Source organism: Prionailurus bengalensis, chromosome E2 (genome assembly GCF_016509475.1).
Source record: "Prionailurus bengalensis isolate Pbe53 chromosome E2, Fcat_Pben_1.1_paternal_pri, whole genome shotgun sequence".
NCBI classification, from domain to species: domain Eukaryota; kingdom Metazoa; phylum Chordata; class Mammalia; order Carnivora; family Felidae; genus Prionailurus; species Prionailurus bengalensis.
This window is the reverse complement of record NC_057352.1, coordinates 28,373,975-28,394,977: the sequence shown is the minus strand read 5'-3', so window position 1 is coordinate 28,394,977 and position 21,003 is coordinate 28,373,975. Positions and strand designations below refer to the sequence as shown.

At 45.4% G+C, this 21,003-nt stretch overlaps 1 protein-coding gene across 1 annotated transcript in view; it reads left to right on the top strand.

Moving 5' to 3' along the window:
- LOC122494179 (nuclear receptor coactivator 5-like) overlaps nt 1-879 on the top strand; it is a 47,678-nt gene extending 46,799 nt beyond the window's left edge. The window contains exon 10 of the mRNA XM_043599156.1: nt 110-879. Within this exon, the coding sequence (XP_043455091.1) occupies nt 110-165 (56 nt within the window). The 3' untranslated portion in view covers nt 166-879. The remainder of the gene's footprint in view (nt 1-109) is intronic.
- Nucleotides 880-21,003: the final 20,124 nt, after the last annotated feature.

Sequence of the window (21,003 nt, the reverse complement as noted above, 5' to 3'; positions counted from 1 at the left end):
GACTCTTCCTGCAGAGGTGGGTGTGGCTGGAAGCCATCAGTCACCTGGGGGCTCTGCAGACCAGGAAGAGGGACACATACTGATGCTGTCATGTCCCTCCTCTTTATAGATCTCCAGTCAGTGCTGCTCAGGCAGGCAGCTCAATCCACGTCTTTGCTGAACTAAGGAAAGCTCCCTGGGGCTAGGAAAACAAGGTGGCTGCGGCCCAGATGGCAGCTTCGCCCTCCTTGGAGGACCGGGTCCCTGTCTGATCCTGGTGTCCAGGCAGTGGGTGCGAACGTGTTTCCCTTCTGTCTAGTACACGGTCCCTGGCAACGTGTTTCATGTTTGGAGGTTCTTTGTTCCAAACTGGAGGTTTGTGGAAGATCATTGTTACAGATACTGGATCTCAAAGTTGTTTGATTATATACATATTAAAATATAATAAAAACTTCTAGCTTTTACATACTGGTTGCCACTTTTTAAGGACTTGTTATTTTGGAATAATTTTAGATTTACAGAAAATTCCCGAAGATAGTACAGTGAGTTCCCTTTATCCAGCTTCCCCTAATGTTAGCATCTTATATAACCATGGTACCTTTACTGGGAAATTTGCATTAGTACAATAATGTTAACTGTATTATAGACTTTTGTTTTAGCAGTTTTTCAGCTAATGTCATTTTTCTGTTTCAGGAACTATTTTGGGTACCACATTGCATTTATACTCCTTTAACTTTATTATGTTCCAGTTTTTTTTTTGAAACATTTAAATGTATAGAAAATTTGAATGATGAGTACAATGAACACCCATATACTCTGTATCAAGAATTGTTAACATTCTGCCATTTCTTAAGTTGTGCATATGTCTGTGTAAATAAATTTTTTTTCTCAACCATGAAAGTAAGTTGCAGAGTTCATGACACCCTACCTTTAAATACTTAAGCCTGTAGCATGCATCTCTAAAACTGGGAATGTTCTCCTATATAATTATGATAAAGTTTCACACCTTAAAAATTAATAATAATTCTATAATATCTAATATCTGGTTTCCTGATTTGAATTTTCTCATTTGTCCCCCAGAAGCTTTTATGACTTTTTTTTTTTTTTTAAGATTTTATTTTACCCAATGTGGGGCTGAAACCTATAACCCTGAGATTAAGAGTTGTACACTCCATTGACTGAGCCAGCCAGGCACCCCTTTCGTGGCCTTTTTTAAAAGCCAGGATTTAATTGGTTTGTATATTGCATTTTTTTAAATAATCTGCCCCCAATTTTATTTTATTTTTTTTTGAAGTTTACTTTTTGAGAGAGAGATAGAGAGCGCAAGTGGGGCGGGTCAGAGAGAAAGGGGGACAGAGGATCCAAAGCAGGCTCCACACTGACAGAGAGCCTGATGCAGGGCTTGAACTCACAAACTGTGAGATCATGACCTGAGCTGAAGTCAGACACCTAAATGACTGAGCCACCCAGGCACCCCTCTCTCCGCCTTTTTAAAAATTAAGCAAGCTTTATGCCCAATGTGGGGCTTGAACTCATGATTCCAGGAGTCTCCTGTTTTATCGACTGACCCATCCAGGCGCCGCATTTCGTTTTTATTTTATTTTAGTTTTTATTTTTGAGAGAGACTACATGAGCTGTGGGGGGTGGGGAGGGGGAAGCAGGGCACAGAGAGAGGGAGAGAGAGAATCTGAAGCAGGCTCCATCCACAGTACACAGCCTGATATCAGGACTTGATCCCTGAGATCATGACCTGAGCCAAATTCAAGCATCATGGGATGCTTAACTGATTGAGCCACCCAGGCGCCTCCTGCATTTGGTTTTTATGTGTGCTTAGTTTATTTTAATCTAGAATACCACCCCCCCCGCCACCCGCCTCCAGTGATACTGACTTTGAATCTAAGCCACTTACCTTTTTCTGCATTTGTCTGATTGTTTCTTCAGGGCATCATGTAACTGTTCTTCTATTCCTTATATTTTCTGTATCCTAGAAGTTTGGTCTAGAGGCTTGATTAGATTCAAGTCCTATATTTTGGCAAGGATATTTCACAGATGGTGCTAATTCCTATTGCATTGCATCAGAAGGCACGTAACAGTTGTCCTGCTGGGAATGCTGCTGTGCTTGGTCCCTTAAGGTGAGGTGGTTACTGCCTTGGAGCAGGTAGGTTTCTCCCTTGAGGCTTGATACTTTGGCATCAAGCAAATACCTGTTCCCCAACAACTTTGACCTAATTGTTTTAGTGTCCACTGATGATTCTTGCCTGATTCAATTACTATATTGGGCCCTCCCCCCTTTTTTTTTAAGTTTATTTTGAGAGAGAGAGGGAGAGGGAGACAGAGGATCCGAGGTGGGCTCCATGCTGACAGCAGAGACCCTGACATGGGGCTTGAACTCACGAACCACGAGATCATGACCTGAGCCGAAGTCAGATGCTTAACCAACTGAGCCACCCAGGAACTCCGTCCCTTCTTTTAATTGAAGTATAACATCTTAAGTGTTCAGTTTACTGAATTTTAAAAAATCGTACAAACCAAGGTTCCAGCACCCAAAAGAAGGTATAGACCTTTCTGTCACTTCAGAATATTCCAGGCATTCCCCTTCTTCCCGCCAGCCCTTTCTGACTTCTATCACCTTAGTTTTGTCTGTTTTTATAGGTTATGTAAATGGAATTGTATATATTTATTGTGGTGATCATTTCACAATATATACAAATACTCAATTGTGTTGTACACCTGAAACAAATAATAATGTATGTGCTTTATACCTCAACAACAAAGAAGATTAAAGATAATTTTTATAGATATGCAAATAAGCTCTTTTCAGTGGAGGTTTTATTGACTTCCCTTCTCCAGTATAGAAGAGTTCAGTTTTGTTTTGATTTGTACATTCATTTCAATACTTCTGATTTAAAAATGTGACTTTGGGGGCGCCTGGCTGGCTCAGTTGGTGGAGTGTATGACTCTTGATCTTGTGTTTGTGAGTTCAAGCCCCATGTTGGGTGGAGAGATTACTTAAAAAATAAAATAAAATAAAAGTGTGACTTTGCTTGCATTGTTCTTTAAACTGGTTGTGACACTTTACTGGTTGCCTCTTTAATAGTGATTTAAATAAAATTTTTAATGCATGTTTATTTTTAAAAAGTGGAATCCACTGCTTCGGATTCTGTGTCTCCCTCTCTCTGTTCCTCCCCCACTCACACTCTGTCTCTCTCTCAAAAATAAATAAACATTAAAAAATTTTTTTAAAAAACGGGGGGAGAGCACCTGGGTGGCTCAGTCGGAAGCGTTCAACTTCAGCTCAGGTCATGATCTCATGGTTCGTGGGTTTGAGCCCCACATCGAGCTCTGTACTGACAGCTCAGAGCCTGGAGCCTGCTTTGGATCTGTGTCTCCCTCTCTCTCTGCTCCTCCCCCACTCACACTCTGTCTCTGTCTCAAAATAAATAAACATTAAAAAAAATGTTTTTAAGTGGAATCCTGCAGTATATATTTTATGGAGACTATCTTATTTTGCTTCATAGAATGCTGTAGAAGTTCACCCTTATTGTTGCCTGAGTGCATAGATTGTTCCTTTTTGTTGCTATAGGGAAGGTCATCGTATGGATATACCACAGGCTGTCCATTCCCCTGATGATAGACTTTGGGGTTGTTTTCAGGTTTTGGCTATTATAAGATTGCTTATTCAGGTCCTTTTGTAGACATACATTTTCATTTCTCTTGGGTAAATACCTAGGGACAGAATTGTTGAATTTAATAAGAATTGCCAAAGTGGCACCACCATTTGATAAAGCTGCCAGCAGTGTCTGAGAGCTCTGGTGTCTCCACACCCTGCCTCGCTTTTGGTCCCGTCAGTCTTTCCACAAGCATGAAATGTTTGTCATTTTTGTTTTAGTTTGCGTTTCCTTGATGACTAAGGACGTGGAGCACCTTTTTCTTTTTCACTGTTTATGTTTCGGGAACAGGCTAGTGAAGACTTAGAAAGGCTTTTTTTCCTCTGTGTTTCTGAGCACCACCTGTAGTAATAAAGTGCCACAAACGGCGTGGCTTAAAACAACAGAAATTGTCCCACAGTTCTGGAAGCTAGAAGTGTGACATCAAAGTGTCAGCCAGGCCTTGCTTCCTACTGAAACCTGTCCGGGGGAACCCTTTCCTGATTCTTCTAGCTCTTGGCATTTGCCAGGGATCTTTGGTGTTCTTCGGCTTGTAGAAGCACCGCTCCCATCTCTGCCTCTGTTGCCACATGGCCATCATTCCTTGTGTGTCTCTATGTTGGCTGTACCCTATGCATGTTTTTTTTTTTTTTCCTTCCACAGCTTTAAAAAGAAACTTTTTCCCCTTTACCTCAAGGCATCTCCTTAGATGACACAAACTTGTAGGTCTTTTCCTGCATACTGGGAAGGCTTACATCTGGCTGGGAGTTCTCTGGATTGCTCTATTGACATTTAGTGTCCTGCCCTGCCAAGTGGGTGACATGGGGCAAGGTGGAGGCCCTGGTTGGTGGCCATATACCAAGTTGTAGAGGGATAGGAGGTTAAGAAACTCATCCCGGGGGCGCCTGGGTGGCGCAGTCGGTTAAGTGTCCGACTTCAGCCAGGTCACGATCTCGCGGTCCGTGAGTTCGAGCCCCGCGTCAGGCTCTGGGCTGATGGCTCAGAGCCTGGAGCCTGTTTCCGATTCTGTGTCTCCCTCTCTCTCTGCCCCTCCCCCGTTCATGCTCTGTCTCTCTCTGTCCCAAAAAAAATAAATAAACGTTGAAAAAAAAAAAAAGAAACTCATCCCTATGGAGCCATCAAGTCTTGTCCTGCGAGTCTGCCCTCAGATGATGCTGGTGTTAGTCACCAAGCTCTCTGCTCTCTGCCGGCCTTCAAGAGACTTCCTGAGGGGTGTCTGAGCCCTCCTTTGCACATAAATATACATAAGAGACAAATATACATCTGTCTTTCTGGAGACAGAGTTGTGGGATGAATCACTAGCATCTACAGGGGAAAGACTTTTTATTTTCTTATAAAAAGAAATATCTATAGGGATATAAATAATTTAGTAGAACAAGATTAGAACAGTAACTTGTGTTAAGGTTTTGAAGATAGTTTGTATATTTCTTAAAAACACAGATTTTTCTGATGTTGGTTTATTCTTTTTTAAAAATTAGTATTTTAAAAAATAGATGATACATATACACAATACAAAATTGAAAAAATCAAAAAGTAAACAGTAAAAAATAGTTGTCCCATTTCTGTTTCTTAGTAATGGTTTCTCACAGATATTTGTATAGATGTTTATCCATATGCAAACGTATATAGACTTATGCTCAGACGGTCACATCCTGTGAACACTGTTCTGCCTCTTTAGGTAGGCTTTTCATTGTATCTTGAAAATGATTTTAAAGTCAAACATATTACTGCCTCCTTTTTAATGATTACACATCATTCTGGAGTATAGATTTGCCTTAATTCATCAGATCTTACTGACAGACACTTTAGGTCATTTCTAATCTTTTTCTGCTTTGAGCAACAAGTTTTAAAGCTGGTTTCAAATATTCCTAATTATTACTCAATAAGAAATGACAAAAGTGATTTCTACTATTAGGAGTGTAAAGAAAACTCATGTTGTGAATTTTACAAATAAAAGTATATCACTTTGGCCAAACGTATGCTTATCTTCAGGCCATAAATTAGTAGGCTAGGATAATATTTGGAAAGGAGGTCCAGTGAGGTATACTTTCTGGCATTACAGTAGGAAGTTTGGGGTATAATGATGAACACTGATTTATCCCATATGGATTTTGGATAAAAATGTTTACTAGACTGAAACTTCTAATACTATTTTTTCAATAGTTTGCTAAATATATTTTTATTTTCCACTTAAGTCTGTGATTTTTGTTTTAAATGCCTTGGGAGCAAAGCAGGTCTGTCTGAGCTGTTGTGTGAGTGAAGACAAGAACCAGGCTGAAGCCTTTGTCCAGATTTTTTTTAATGTTTATTTTTGAGAGAGAGAGAGAGAAAGAATATGAGCAGGGGAAGGGCAGAGAGAGAGGGAGACACAGAATCCGAAGCAGGCTCCAGGCTCCAAGCTGTCAGCACAAAGCCCAACACGGGGCTCAAGCGCACAAGCCATGAGATTGTGACCTGAGCCGAAGTCATACACCCAACTGACTGGGCCAGCAGGCACACCCTTTGTCCAGATTTTTAAGGGCCTGTTGATATGTGGTTATATTAGTTTCCTATTGTTATGTAACAAATTACCACCAACTTAGTAGCTTGAAACTACTCATATTTATTGTCTTGCAGTGTCCGTAGGGCAGGAGTCTGGGTACAGGTTAGCTGGGTCCTCAGTGCCACCAGCCTGAAAAGCAGTGGATGGGCAGAGGTGGGTCTCTTCTGAGGCTCAGGGTCCACTTCCAAGCTCACAGGTTGTTGACAGAATTAATCACCCTGTGGCTGTATGACTGAGGGCCCCATCTTCTTACTGGCTGTCAGCTAGAGACGCCCAGCTGGAGACCTTTCTCAGGTATTTGCCATGTGGCTGCTTCCTCAGATAACATGGCATTTTGCTTTCTTCTAGGCCACCAGGAGAGCCTCTGAGGCTTCACCTTTTTTTATTTAAGGAGATGCAAGGGAGCAGTGGGCAGGACAGCAAAAGAGACTCTTCCAGGAGACAGTGGTGGGGAGGCGGGTGCTGTACTTAAGGGGGGAAGGTGAAGAAGTATGGGAACATATGGAATTTTCCTTTTTTGGTACTTGTGCCTGGTTGTAAGTAGCCCATTGATCAGCTAGGGCTTGTGTATATTTCGAGGTGGGTCATCTAATGGGCCTATTTGCATTCAGCCTGGTGGTCACCGTGGGCCCTTTTACTTAACTCAGGCTTCCATTGCTCAAGTCTGTTGCCTAAAATTGGCCTCCATTCCCCCCTGACAATGGACGATGACAAATCTTTGCGTTTGGGTGGAGGTCTTGTGTTCAGTAGCTGCTTCATACTAGATTGGTGGGGGTGGGGACGCGGTCCCTACCTAAACTTGTCACCCATCAGGGGTTCTGTGCAGTTACAGACCAGAGCATGGTATTAGATTAACGTGCTGATAGACAATTTGAGTGGAGCTCCTTGGTGGCCAGGTGCATGGCATTTAGGGGGAGGGGACCCTCCCATGGTATGGGCTGGACTCCTTGCTGAACCATCATTTGTATATGGAGTTGTTGGATTCACTCAGATGCCTGAGAATGTATTCTGCCTATAGATCAAGGTGGTGGCTGGACCGTGGGAACAAAGGAGAGGAGAGAAGCTGAAAGAGGCAAGGTGGCTGGGAGTCTGGCAGCATCAGGAAAGGTTCCCAACCAAGTGTGCAGATTGGCCTTGGATGAGCTGCAGATGGAGTAGGAGAGGAGAGGAAAGGGGTCCATCACCCTCACACCGCGCCTGGAAACCGCCCTGGCCAGGGACCTTCATGGTCTGAGGAGTACTAGGTTTAGGCCGCCGGAGGGCCGTAAAGAGAAGGGAGAGGGAAAGATCCCTCCAGAGGGCAAGAGGGGAAGTCCCTCATTCTTTCAGGCAAGGGTGGTCTGGTGGGTTCCCCCTGGGGCTTCGGATCCTCACCAAGGAGTAACCTCCGCCCCTGGAGGTCGTCAGCTCCCCAAGGCGTACTAGAGTCATCTCAGGGAAAGCCCTGAGAAATCCCCAGAGAACCCGGGGAGAGCCCCAGGGTCAGCAAACGCTCCCCGTGCAGGGTACACCAAATGTGGGGTGATCGGATTGGGTGGGGGCCCACAGCACAGGGCGATTAAAGAATTCACCCGAGGCAGAATAGAGAAGATAGTAGTTTATTGAATACACCGCAAGGGAGGTGAAGGCAGGACAGCAAAGGAGACACTGACGGTTTGTTTTTAAAGGAGAAAAGCAAGTAAGTTTAATAACATGAATACCGCATGTATACCCGGGGTCTGCTGACAAAAACTGAGTGACTCCGAGGCTTCACCTTTTAAAGTGCTCAACTGATTAGGTCAGGCCCACCCACCTAGGATAGTCTCCCATTTGGTGGACTCAAAACGTTCTCCAATAATATTAATTGGTTTCACCTACACCCAAAGAGAGGGGATTATGCAAGGCATGTACACCAGGGGGCAGGAATCTTGGGGTTCATCTTAGGTTTCTGGCTCCCTCGGTGCCTGCTTTGGAGTTCTAAGTGCTGCAGCCATAGGGGGGCAAGCTAGAATTGTTACACCTTTTCTCTTTATGAAGACTTAGTAATTGGACAATTATTAATATTTTTTCTTTTTTTTTTTAATTTTTTTAACATTTATTTATTTTTGAGACAGAGAGAGAGAGCATGAACAGGGGAGGGTCAGAGAAAGAGGGAGACACAGAATCCGAAACAGGCTCCAGGCTCTGAGCTGTCAGCACAGAGCCTGACGCGGGGCTTGAACTCACGGACCGTGAGATCATGACCTGAGCCGAAGTCGGACGCTTAACCGACTGAGCCACCCAGGCGCCCCTATTAATATTTTTTAATAAATTTTTTAAATGTTTCTTTATCTTATTTAAAAAAAATTTTTTTTAATGTTTACTTATTCTTGAGAGAGAGAGAGAGAAAGACACAGAATCTGAAGCAGGCTCCAGGCTCTGAGCTGTCAGCACAGAGCCCGATGCGGGGCTCGAACTTATGAACCGTGAGATCATGACCTGAGCCAAAGTTGGACGCTCAACTAACGAGCCACCCAGGCACCCCTGGACAATTATTACTCTTTGCCTTTTACGTAAGACAGTCCCTAAATTGCAATGGACAGGTGAGTAGTTCCGCTCATCCCTACCTTAATTGCATCCTAGTCAAAACCATTGGCTTTTCAGAAGGGATCTCTTGTCAGAGTCTTCTCTGTTTCTTTCCTTCAACCCTAAAACATCATGTTGTTTCATTACAGGCCAACTCCCTGGGCTGCTAATCGTTCTCAATACTGTTGTCCAATAGTAGGAGTCTTCTTACCAGTATGTAAGACAGTAAGAATCATTGTGCTGGAGAAGTGTTTCCTTCCACCACCATCCTCGTGTGCCCTCTGGAATTCCTTTTTTTTTTTTTTTTTTAATGTTTGTTTGTTTGTTTGTTTGTTTGTTTATTTAGAGAGAATAGGGGAGCGGCAGAGGGAGAAGGAGAGAGAGATTCCCAAGCAGGCACCATGCCCAGCGCAGAACCTGACACGGGGCTCAATCCCATGAACCGTGAGGCCACGACCCAAGAGGAAACCACGAGTCGGCTGCTGAATGACTGAGCCACCCAGGTGCCCCACCGTCTGGAATGTTCTCATCTCTTAACTCCACTGCTTTCATAGGTGTTAGGGAATCTCGTTTTGGGGGCTGGTGTGGGGAAAGCCCTTTCTTATTAGTCTGTACGAACCACCTCTGAACTTGTGCTTGGGGCTCAGATCTGACCAGAGTTGCCAAAGGGAAACTGGAGCATGGTTATGATGCCCTAAAGGAAGGACGCTGGGCAGTGAAGTTCAGTTTCAGGTGAGAAAGTGCAACTGGAAAAAGCCTCCTGTTTTAGTAGACTGAAAGTTGAGGGTGGTTTCATAAGGGTAATATTTATTATTCAGCGTCCAGCCAGAGGGAAGTAATCAACCTTTTTTTTTTTAATGTTTATTTTTGAGAGAGCACAAGTGAAGGAGGGGCAGAGAGAGAGGGAGACACACACAGAATCCGAAGCAGGCTCCAGGCTCTGAGCTGTCAGCACGCAGCCAGATGCGAGGCTCGAACTCACCAGCTATGAGATCATGACCTGAGCTGAAGTCGCACGCTTAACCGACCGAATCACCCAGGCTCCCCAGTCATCAACCTTTAAAAGCAGTTGAGTTTGCTTTTCTGAATTGAGAAAAAGTGCACATGCCAGAACCACCTTTGAGTCCCATGGCGCTGAGCTTCATCCTGATTTCTGCTTTTAGAGGAGGTGCAGCTTGTCTGGGATTAGAAGCCTGTCCCTGGGGAGGGCGGTGACAAACAGGTGCACTGTGATTTCTTTGGGTCTGTCTGGGTGTCTGGTGGAACGCACTGTGCTGCTCTGGGAGCTCCCGGGAGGACAGAAAAAGAGACTGGCCTCTGCAAACCGGACCTGCTCCTTAGGTTTCCAGCACATTCCGTGGATGGTGTTTTCCTGTCTCCACAGATGCCATTTTCTTGCCCCAGTTCTCCAAGCTTTAAAGTCTTAAGTTCTGGGGGCACCTGGGTGGCTCGGTCAATTAGATGCCCGACTTTGGCTCAGATCATGATCTCACCGTTTGTGAGTTTGAGCCCAGCATTGGGCTCTGTGCTCTCAGCGCAGATCCTCTGTCTCTCCTCTCTCTCTCTCAAAAATAAATAAACGTTTAAAAAAATCAAGTTCTCATTCGCCTTGAAGTCTTTCCTATGGGGAGCGGGCTCGTCGTCTGAAGGACAATCTGCCCTTAGTAGAATCCTACCTTTTTCTGATGGGCTTTTTACTTTTTGGTGTTGTTTTTATATGTATGTGTTTGTATATATATTTACACTGAGGTGTGACTGACATACAAAACAGTTGTGTATATATTTTTTTTTAATTATTTTTTCAACGTTTATTTATTTTTGGGACAGAGAGAGACAGAGCATGAACGGGGGAGGGGCAGAGAGAGAGGGAGACACAGAATCGGAAGCAGGCTCCAGGCTCTGAGCCGTCAGCCCAGAGCCTGATGCGGGGCTCGAACTCACGGACCGCGAGATCGTGACCTGGCTGAAGTCGGACGCTTAACCGACTGCGCCACCCAGGCGCCCCTAGTTGTGTATATTTATGTGCATATCTCAGTGGGTCTAAAGGTAAGTATATAAGTATATGTTCATGAAATTGTCACCATGTACAATGCCCTGCACCTCTAGAAGTTTCCTCCTTCCCTCTTTTTTTTTGTCTTTTGGGTATGGAAGTTTAACATAAGATCTACCCTCTTAACAAATTTGTAAGTATACAACACAGTGTTCTTCACTACACGGTCTGTGCTGTGCAGTAAGTCTCTGGGACTTTCTCTTCTTGCCTAAGTGAAACTTTGTACCCTTGGACCAACATCTCTCTGATCCTTGCCCCCCACCCCCGGCCCATGGTTGCCACCATTCTACTTTCTGCTTCTAGGAGTTTCACGATTTTAGATTTGTCATACAAGTGGGATCTTGTAGTCTTTGCTCTTCCGTGTCTGGCTTGTTTCACTTTGCACAAGTTCTTCCAGGATGTCTTCCAAGTTCATCCCTATTGTAGCAAATGGCAGGATTTCCTTTTTTAAGGAAAAAAATATATATGTCCATGCCACATTTTATTTGCCCATTGGTCCATGGATGGACATTTAAGTGTTTTTTTTTTTTTCAATATATGAAATTTATTGTCAAATTGGTTTCCATACAACACCCAGTGCTCATCCCAACAGGTGCCCTCCTCAGTACCCATCCCCCACGCTCCCCTCCCTCCCACCCCCCATCAACCCTCAGTTTGTTCTCAGTTTTTAAGAGTCTCTTATGCTTTGGCTCTCTCCCACTCTAACCTCTTTTTTTTTTTTTCCTTCCCCTCCTCCATGGGTTTCTGTTAAGTTTCTCAGGATCCACATAAGAGTGAAACCATATGGTATCTGTCTTTCTCTGTATGGCTTATTTCACTTAGCATCACTAAGTGTTTTGTTTTTTAATGATTTTTCAGCTCTTTTCTTTGGTGAGGCTCCTGTCTCAGATCTCCAACTAGGGTCCATGTTCCAGGAGTCGGGGGGACACATTCTCCTTCAGAGTCTCCACGTGTGGAGCTCCTGGCCTTGAACATAGAAGGTGTGTAGGAAATGTAGTTTCTCCTCCCCATTCTCGTTGCCTGTGGGGCTGCAGGCGCCCCCACAGCGGTGCCCTCAGTCCAGGTCCTCCTGCCTGCCGTCAGGTGCAGTTTTCTGTAACACTGAGTCCGTGTTAGGGAAGTGGCATAAATCTAATCCAGGCCCCCTTGTGCTTTCCCCCACCCCGAATATATACTTAAAACCTTTCATTGCCTACAGGAGTATTTTTCAAATTAGGGACACAGACCCCCTGGGGGTCTTTAAAATTGTACCAAGATGACTGTGAGTTCCATGAGGATATTTTGATTTTGTTTTAATGATATTCTTCAAGACATTTTTAATATAAGCTTACACTAGATTATCTGGATCACTACTTTATAACTGATCCTGTTGTGCGATTTAAGTGCCTGCATTTCTGTTTGGCTTGCTTTGGTGCCAAGAGAACATCCAAAGTGATAGGGGTTTAACTGTTCATGTGGTGTTTTTGAGAGAGGGAGAGAGAGTGTGTGTGTAGCTGTATGAACTTCGAGAAGCACTGGGTAATGAGCTAAAGCCAGTCTCCTACATCCAGCTCACAGGGACCTCTGTGTGCAGGCTCATGTTCCCCTCCACAGTCTCTGCCCATGTGAATCCTGTGCCATGGCTCCCTCCCTAGCCCCCCACCCGGAGTCTTTAATGTACCTGCTGAATTCCTTTCCACCTTCCTGACTCAACCCTGTGTTCCATCCTCAGACATCCCAGAGGTGACCTCTCCTCCCTAGTTTTTGTTCTAGGAATGCCCTTGGTGATGGCATTTATCTCCTTGCTGCCATCAAGGGCCCACCTGGCTGTCTCCACAGCAGAATTATGAGCCCCCAGGAGACAGGACCGAGCTCTCTGCCTCCCTGTGCCTAGAACCCAACAGGCGCTTAATACATACTGTCACCTGGTTTTGTCTAGGCCCAAGAGCTGTGGTCACACCAAATCTCCTTTTAGCTCTCTTCCCGGGTTAGCCTTGGATCATGTGTCCTAAGCTGCTGGGACGTTTGCTGTTGTCTAGCATCCTGCCATGCATTTAGTGGAAGCTCAATTAACATTCCGTGATTTCTCTGCTCAAGATGGATTGAGGGTAATTTTCTTCTCCTTTGAGCAAATGTTTTGCAGAAGAAAAAAATGAAAATAGGATCTGTCAATTAAGATTCCAAAGAAGGATTGCTCGCATATTATTTTGCAGTTTGCCTTAAACTCTGCCTCACTTGGCTATACATCAGAGCGTTTGTTGAAACACACTGCATGAGCTGCTTATGGACTATTCTGGACACACTGACGTTTTCCCTGAATTATTTTCCCAGTACGGACTACTCTCTTGCTCACTTGGCATCTTACTCTTTTTGATGGTGATGACTCTGGTTAGGCTTATTCGACAGTATTTCTCACAGCCAACCACCAAATCTGCTGACGTTTGTTCTGCCAGCCAAGCTCTTCGACTTGCCAGGGGAACCACCCCTGTGGCCCTTCGTGGTCCACTCACTGTATGATGCTCGTGTTCCCTGGGGCTGCTGGGCAAATGAATTGGCTTGAACTTGAACCCTTCTTCTCTCTGGCGCTTGTTTGTGTATGATAAACTTTCTGAAGATGTTTGAAAAGTAAATGTTTGAATTGCGCATCCTTATTTGATCGACCTTTTGCACTCCCCAGCACTGTCGGACCAGCGAGGGCTGCTGGCTGGCTTGCCGCAGGGAGAGACGTGGAAGGTACTTACTTGAAAAGGCACCACAGCATCTTCTGCATCTTGACTGTTTCCTGTTACTCTGGCAGAAGCTGGCTGTTTAGGTAGAAATTAATTTCATTTATTGGTATTTTTTTCACTGGTGGAACCCTGCACCATCTCTCCTGAGAATTACAGTGAAGGCACTGTAACCCCCTCTGGGGATTCTGTTGTCTCAGATCTGATACTTGAGCAGGGTAATAGTGACAACCATTTTATAAAAATAACATTTTTTACTATTACAGGGGTGATATACACTCTAGGCTGAAAAGTTGGAAGATTCAGAAATACCACAAATAAAAAAGGCACAGTTTCAACACCCTGAGGTGGCTCCCACGCTTTTTCTCTGTACGTTTATGGCTGTATTTTACAAATGTAGCTTTCTGTTTCTTCTGCTCCTCAACAGAGCATAAACCTCTCACTATGTCAATATTTATTCTTTACCATATGTAGATAGCACATTTTACTTAACCAGTCCCTTGTTGGACATTTGGTTTGATTCTAATTTTCTATTATTATAGTTATCTTGTGATAAGCATCTTTAGTCCTGTGTCTTAGCTGGCATTTCTTTTATCATGTCCTGAGGATATATTCTGAGAAACAGAACTCTAAAAAATACACATTTTTTCATGCTATAATAAGAATAGATTGACTTATCAAATGTTCATATAGAAAATGAAAGATTAATCTACAGTCGCACAAGCAATGTTAATAGCTGGGCAACTCTCCGTAAAATTGCTTTCTGCTTTGCTGTGGATGGGGTGTTGCATGGAGTGGGAAGTTAAGAACACAAACTTCGGGGCCACACGGCTGGGGTTCTGATCTGTGTCCCACTGCTTCCCAGTTATGTGACCTCGGCAAGTCACTATAGCTCTTTCTTTAGATTTGTCATTAAGATTTCCTTATCTACAAAATAGGGACAATAAAAGTACCCATCTCAAAGTCATAATAAAAAATGAATTAGGGGCACCTGGGTGGCTCAGTCGGTTAAGTGTCTGACTTCAGCTCACAGCCCCTGAGTTCGAGCCCTGTGTCGGGCTCTGTACCGACAGCTCAGAGTCTGGAGCCTGCTTCGGATTCTGTGTCTCCCTCTCTCTCTGCCCCTCCCTTGACTCACACTCTGTCTCTCTCTCCCTCTCAAAAATAAATATTAAAAAAAATTTTTTTTAATGAATTACTATATGTAAAGTGCTTAGAATAGCCCTGGCACATAGCAAGTGCCATGTAAATATTTGCTATTATTTTATTATCTAGTTTTTTACTTAACAAGTCACTCTGTGTATCAGTGAATAAAAATCCTATTTTTCTTTTTGGTGACTATAAGAGTATTCCATTGTAAGAATGTACCTGTATGTTTAACCAGTCTTGTGTTCTTGCTAGTTATCTCCTTTTTTTAAGAGAGAGATTTCATTTTATTTTTTAAGTTTTTTTAATGTTTATTTTTGAGAGAGAGAGAGAGATAGAGCAGGAGCGGGGGAGGAGCAGAGAGAGAGGGAGACACAGAATCCAAAGCAGGCTCCAGGCTCCAAGCTGTCGGCACAGAGCCCGATGCAGGGCTCGAACCCCCGAACTGTGAGATCATGACCTGAGCCGAAGTGGGATGCTTAACCGACTGAGCCTCCCAGACACCCCGAGAGATTTTATTTTTTAAGTAATGTCTATACCCAACATGGGGCTCCAACCCACAACCCCCAGATAAAGAGTTGCATGCTCCACCAACTTGGCCAAGCTCCCCACTAATTATCTCCTTGTGATAAATTCATAGAGCTGGAGTTAATGGGGGCTCTTTTTTATTTTATTTTATTTTAACATTTTAATTTATTTTTGAGAGACAGAGACAGAGCGTGAGTAGGGGAGGGGCAGAGAGAGAAATGAAGACAGAATCCAAAGCAGGCTCCAGGCTCTGTGCGGTCAGCACAGCCTCATGTGGGGCTTGAACCCACGAACCATGAGATCATGCCCTGAGCCAGAGTCAGAGGCTTAACTGACTGAGCCACCCAGGTGCCCCTGTGGGGCCTCATTTTTAAAGGCTTTTAGATATATGTATATATATTTCCAAATTGTATCTTCGGAAACAGGAGCCAGCATGCCCAGCAGTGAAGGCTGTGTTTACTGGGACTGGGTCTAAAAGAATGTCATGCTTTGCTGTGCCGCTCCATCTTGCCACCTGGACATAAACACAATTGGGAGAACAATGGAGACCATGGACTTTATTGTTACACTTGAACGTGAGACTGCACAGCTGTCATGAAAAGCTGCCTCCATTACAGGCCAAAATGCATTGTCAATTGCCAGAAATTCCAAAACAGCCTTGTCCCTGTCACCACCTTGGCCTCTCTTATAGTCAAATTCAAAGGGGTTGCTCTGTTTATTGCTTTTGCTTGTTTCTGTCCTAATTTTCCCTGTTTTATATTTTATTTTTATTAAAAAATTTTTTAAAGTTTATTTATTTTTGAGAGAGAGCATGCATGAGCAGGGGCAGAGAGAGAGAGAGAGAGAGAAGGAGAGAGAGGGAATCCCAAGCAGGATCCACACTGTCAGCATGGAGCTCGATGCAGGGCTTGAACTCATGAACTGTGAGATCACAAACTGAGCTGAAACCAAGAGTTAGACATTTAACTGACTGAGCCACCCAGGCCCACCCTGCTATGTTTAAACAGGAAATATAATTCACAGAAAAATTCTGCACCTGGTAAAAAATGGTTCAGAATGAAAAATACATCTCCCTCCTCCCCCAGACCCTAGTCTTCCTCCCGGAGTCACCCAATGTTACCAGTTTTTGTGTGTATGTGTTCTTCTAGAAATAGTCTATGGCTGTGCAAACATAGCTGTGTCTTTACTGCTTTTCTAGGAATCAGTGTGTCCTATAGCACTGTTCTGTGCTTTGCTTTTTTCACATAACAGCACAAAAGGTTTTCATTTTTTCCACCTTCTGATGGATATTTGGCATTTATACATCAGTGGTGAAAGAGCAGGTGACTATATGATTGAGCTGTATGATTCTCCTAACGTTTAGGGGGCAGTTATTTTCCAGCCAGCTGCCAATCCTAACAAAGTTCTACAAATGTTCAATGAAACCATTACCTCTGTCTCGTACCCATCACTGAATGCAGACCCAACCCGGAACAGAATGTGGTGGACGTGACATTTTAAGATAGATTTTGGTGGCTTGGCTGACTGGCCATGGGTCACTGAAGGGAGGCAGTCTCTGTTCTGGGCCCCAGTTTCCTCTTTTTTAAAATGCAGAATTATAGGATCTCAGGCATGCCTTTCAAGGTCAACACCTCGTCTTGTTCCCCACTGTATCCCCCTTCTAGAAGGCCCCAGAACACAGAAGACTGGTGAATACCTGCTCCCTTCCAGCTCCAGCACCCCTCTGTTCTCTCTGTCATCTCCACCAGATGCAGAGTCCTTCCACAAGTCCTTCACCTGGACTCTGCCACGATAGCAGCCCCTAACTTCATGGAGTTCATGGTCACTGACAGATCCAGGAAGGGAGGCCTCCTCAGAGTCCATTCTGTTCTTCCACAGCAGCAGGCTGGCTAGTTTATGTTATCTTCATTGTTTGTTTGTTGTGTGGCCCATTCTAATGCCAAAGGAGGTGCCTGGTCATTGTCACCCTGCAACTGTCAGACCTCATTACCAAACTCGAGAGGCAAGGACAGCTATTACTTATGTGTATAAATGGTGTCAAGTGCTTACACGTATCATTTCACTGAATCCCCACAATTACTTTCTAAAGTGGGTACATGTTATCAGAGAGGTTAGGTCACTTGGGCAAGGTCACACACCGAACCCACTGTGTCACTCCTGTGCCATGGGAAAGGAGCTTTTGTGAGGGGCTAGATTCACTTCTCACTTTGGCTTTACCTATAAATTATACTGCCTGACCAAGGGCTGGTCCCTTCTCTGGTCTGCAGTTTTCCTGTTTGAACAGGGAGGGAAGATATCATCTCTAAGACTTTCAGAGCCCTGCATGTTGGAATTCTGGGGTGTTTGAGCTATTTTGATGTCAGGAGACACATCTGGGGCATATTGAAAGGGTTTTAACTGAAGGGCATCTAATGAAGGGACTAGTTACCGAGATGTGGGGATCCAGTAAAGCATAGTGAGGGCTCAGGGACTAGGAACACACAAAGCCATTACTGCCACACAGCCTGGAGGGTCCAGGAGAGGCGGTGGAGTTAATGGAGCTCAGCCAAAGATGGAGCAGTGGGAGAGAAATGGCTGGGGGCTGTGGCCCTCAAGAGAGAGGCAGCTGCTATCAGAACCCAGAAGCGGCCCCTGGCCCTCCCACCCAGCTCTGCGTGTCTTCTCTGCCCCGTACAGCTAGGAATGGCGGCTGGGCACTTGAACATCTGGGGGAGGGACGCAGTGTTCACTTCCCAGGGCTCAGAGCAGGCTGGCGTGTGTAGGAGCCAAGCAGAGAATAACCAACTCAGGGATTTTGCTGGACTCAGGGCCTGTCCTGTAAGGGAGGGGTACAGTTACAATGATGGGCACCTGCTGAGTGGTGATAGAGCAGTAAGAACTCCCCCTGCTGCCCGCCCCAGGACCGAGGGAGTAGCAGGCACCCATATCCCAGGTTTTTCTTTTCAAAACAGGCAGAGAAGCGATCCAGCTCAGTCCTCTGACTCATGTGGGTAGTTCTGATGTTTCTGAATCACATTCAGCGTTTCTTGGGATCCTTGCCTTCATGATACATTTGGTGGAATGACTACTGCATCTAGAAATTCCCTAGAAATAAATGTCCTTGCTCATGGAGAATTCATCTTAGGCTCTCCATTCTAGGGAGAAAAGGATTCTGGGCCACTCCAAACACTCAAGCGAGAGGGGTTAGTAGAAAAAGAGAAATAACCATATTGGGGCGGGGAGGAGACACAATTTGGGAGTGTTAGCCCAGGATGACTTGGTGAATGGCTTCTGGGAGATGTCACCTTCTGGTACAGACCCTGCTTGCCTGCCTTTTGTCTCTCTTATTATACTGTGACCCAGGCATTGCTTCAAGGTCCACCTGGAAGCAACCTCCAGGGCTGCGGGGTCCCTTCATACCCAGCCCCATGTGTCCACAGCGCATCACCTACGTGCTGGATGGTTGGATGCTGAGTGTTTTGCCCAGGCCCCTTGGCAACTGGCATTCCAACGTGGTTGTTTCCAAACATGCAGAGGGCACGCTGGGAGCTCAGTGGGCATGTCTTCCTACTCGGGAAGGGAGGATCAATCATCAGGTTGCTTGGAAAATAATCTTCAATGCACATTAGGAGCTTTAAAAATACTGCATTTTCAGGGACGCCTGGGTGGCTCTGTCGGGTATCAGACTCTTGATTTCCGCTTCAGTCATGATCTCAGGGATGGTGAGATTGAGCCCTGCGTCAGGGTCTGCACTGACACCATGGGGCTTGCTTGGGATTCTATCTCCCTATTTCTCTGCCCCTCCCCGCTCTCTCTCTCAAAATAAGTAAACATTAAAAAAATCATTACAAAAAAATAAAAACGCTGTGCTTTGATCCACAATTTCCACCTTTGGGTCCATCTCTTAAGAAAATGAAGGACTGGGGCCCCTGGGTGGCTCAGTCGGTTAAGCGTCCAACTTCAGCTCAGGTCACGATCTGGTGGTTCGTGAGTTCCAGCCCCTCATTGGACTCTGTGCTGACAGCTCGTAGCCTGGAGCCTACTTTGGATGGTGGGTGTGGGTGTGGGTGTGTGTCTGCCCCTGCCCATGCTCTTTCTCTCTCAAGAATAAATAAACATTAAAAAAACAGAAAAGAAAATGAAGGCTTGACACCGTTGGACACCGCCCCCCCAAAAAGAAGCTGACAAATCTGCAATAGGACTTAAGGTTAGAAACCCAATTCAAATGGACTGAATGGGAATTTATTAGCTAGCTCCTGTGATTAAAAACGGAAAGAAAGAAAAAAAAAGGAGTACCAGCATTAGGCACAGCTGGATCCAGGGGCCCATGTGCTGCATTTTGCGCTTCTCTTCGTGGCAAGATGCGCGCCGGTTGCTCCCTGACTTTCACCTTAACCTATCAGAAACACCAGCGAAAGAGGAAGCCTCTCCGCAAGAATCCACGCTGTCCAGACCTGAGTCTCAGGCGCTCTGATTGGGTCACAGGCTCACTGTGGACCCAGTCGCTATGGCCCAGAGGGATGAAGATGCTGATTGGCCAGACCTCAGTCACATGTCCTCTCCCGGAGCTGGGGCCGACGGGGTCCACCCCTGTGCTGCGCTGGGAGGCAGGAGGGGCCCCCGGGGATTTGGGTTTTGTTTTGGCTTTGGGTGGATGTTGGGCGGCAGACTGCAAAGCTTACGACTTGCTCACAGCGTCATTTGAAAGGGCGAGCTGTCAAACAAATGACCCGCTCTGGAAGAATGGCTTAAATTGTGGCTTATTCATAAGATGGAATATTAGGCAGCCATTAAAACATGTTAGAATTAAGTTTGTGGCGACAATTTAATGAGCGTATTTGTGCTAGAATGCTTTAAAAAAAGAAATAGGTTACAACGTACATATGTAGTACGCTTTACACTGTAAAACATTTATGCTTTGAAAAACGCTGAAAGAAAACTACAGAAATGTTCATAGTAATTATGTCATGGCGATATGGGTGAATTTCATTCTGTATATTTTCTTCTTTCTCTCCTTTCTCTTGCTGTCTTTTTTAATTTTAAAGTGCCCATTATATGCATACCTAAGAAGCAAACATTAACTTTTAAAATCCTAGTTGCAAGATGACCCGCTTGACCACCGCGTGGCTGTGCTGTAGCCAGGTGGGGATGACAATGGGGGGGACGTGGAGACGGGGGTGGGGGTGGCGAGGAGGGAGGCAGCTCTGCCAAGTCCACAGTTTTAAACCTTAAAGGAAGCTGCACACAGGTTTTGGCCCAGTTGGAAAGGACCTGTGGGAGGTGTGCTTGGGGTTGGAGGTAACCCTTAGTTGCCTTACCAGGCAGACTGAGGAGGCTCAACTCTTAAGACCTTTGTTCGTTCGTTTGCTCATTCATCCACCGCCCGTTAATTCAGTAGGTGAGTGCCCGCACGTGCCAGGAGATGCGGCAGGCAACACAGCATGTCCCTGGCCCCCCTGAAGCTCGCAGTCCTGCATGAGGACACGCACACACGCAGATGGCATACCGCTGCCTTACCATGTATTGTGGGCCTGGCTGATACGTAGTCATTGGCAGAAGAGTTTTTGAGAGGAAGCCAGCACGTGGTGAGGACACAGCAGCTCCTGCAGAGGGAGGGACGGTGGGGCCTCTGCACGTGAGCCGAGCGCGGGCTGGGATCACGCCTGGCATGGCATGGGAGAACGTGCCGGGCAATAAGCCTGAGCGCCGCCCCCCTGGCTCTGAGCGAGGGGCTGTGGTTACCAGGCCCTAGACGGAAATGAGCACCTGGCCGGTGGCCAGGGTGGGGTGGGGGTGGAGCCCAGACAAAGCTGAAGGGGGCACAGAGACCCAGGGAGGTGGGCAGCTCCGGAGAGGTGGCTG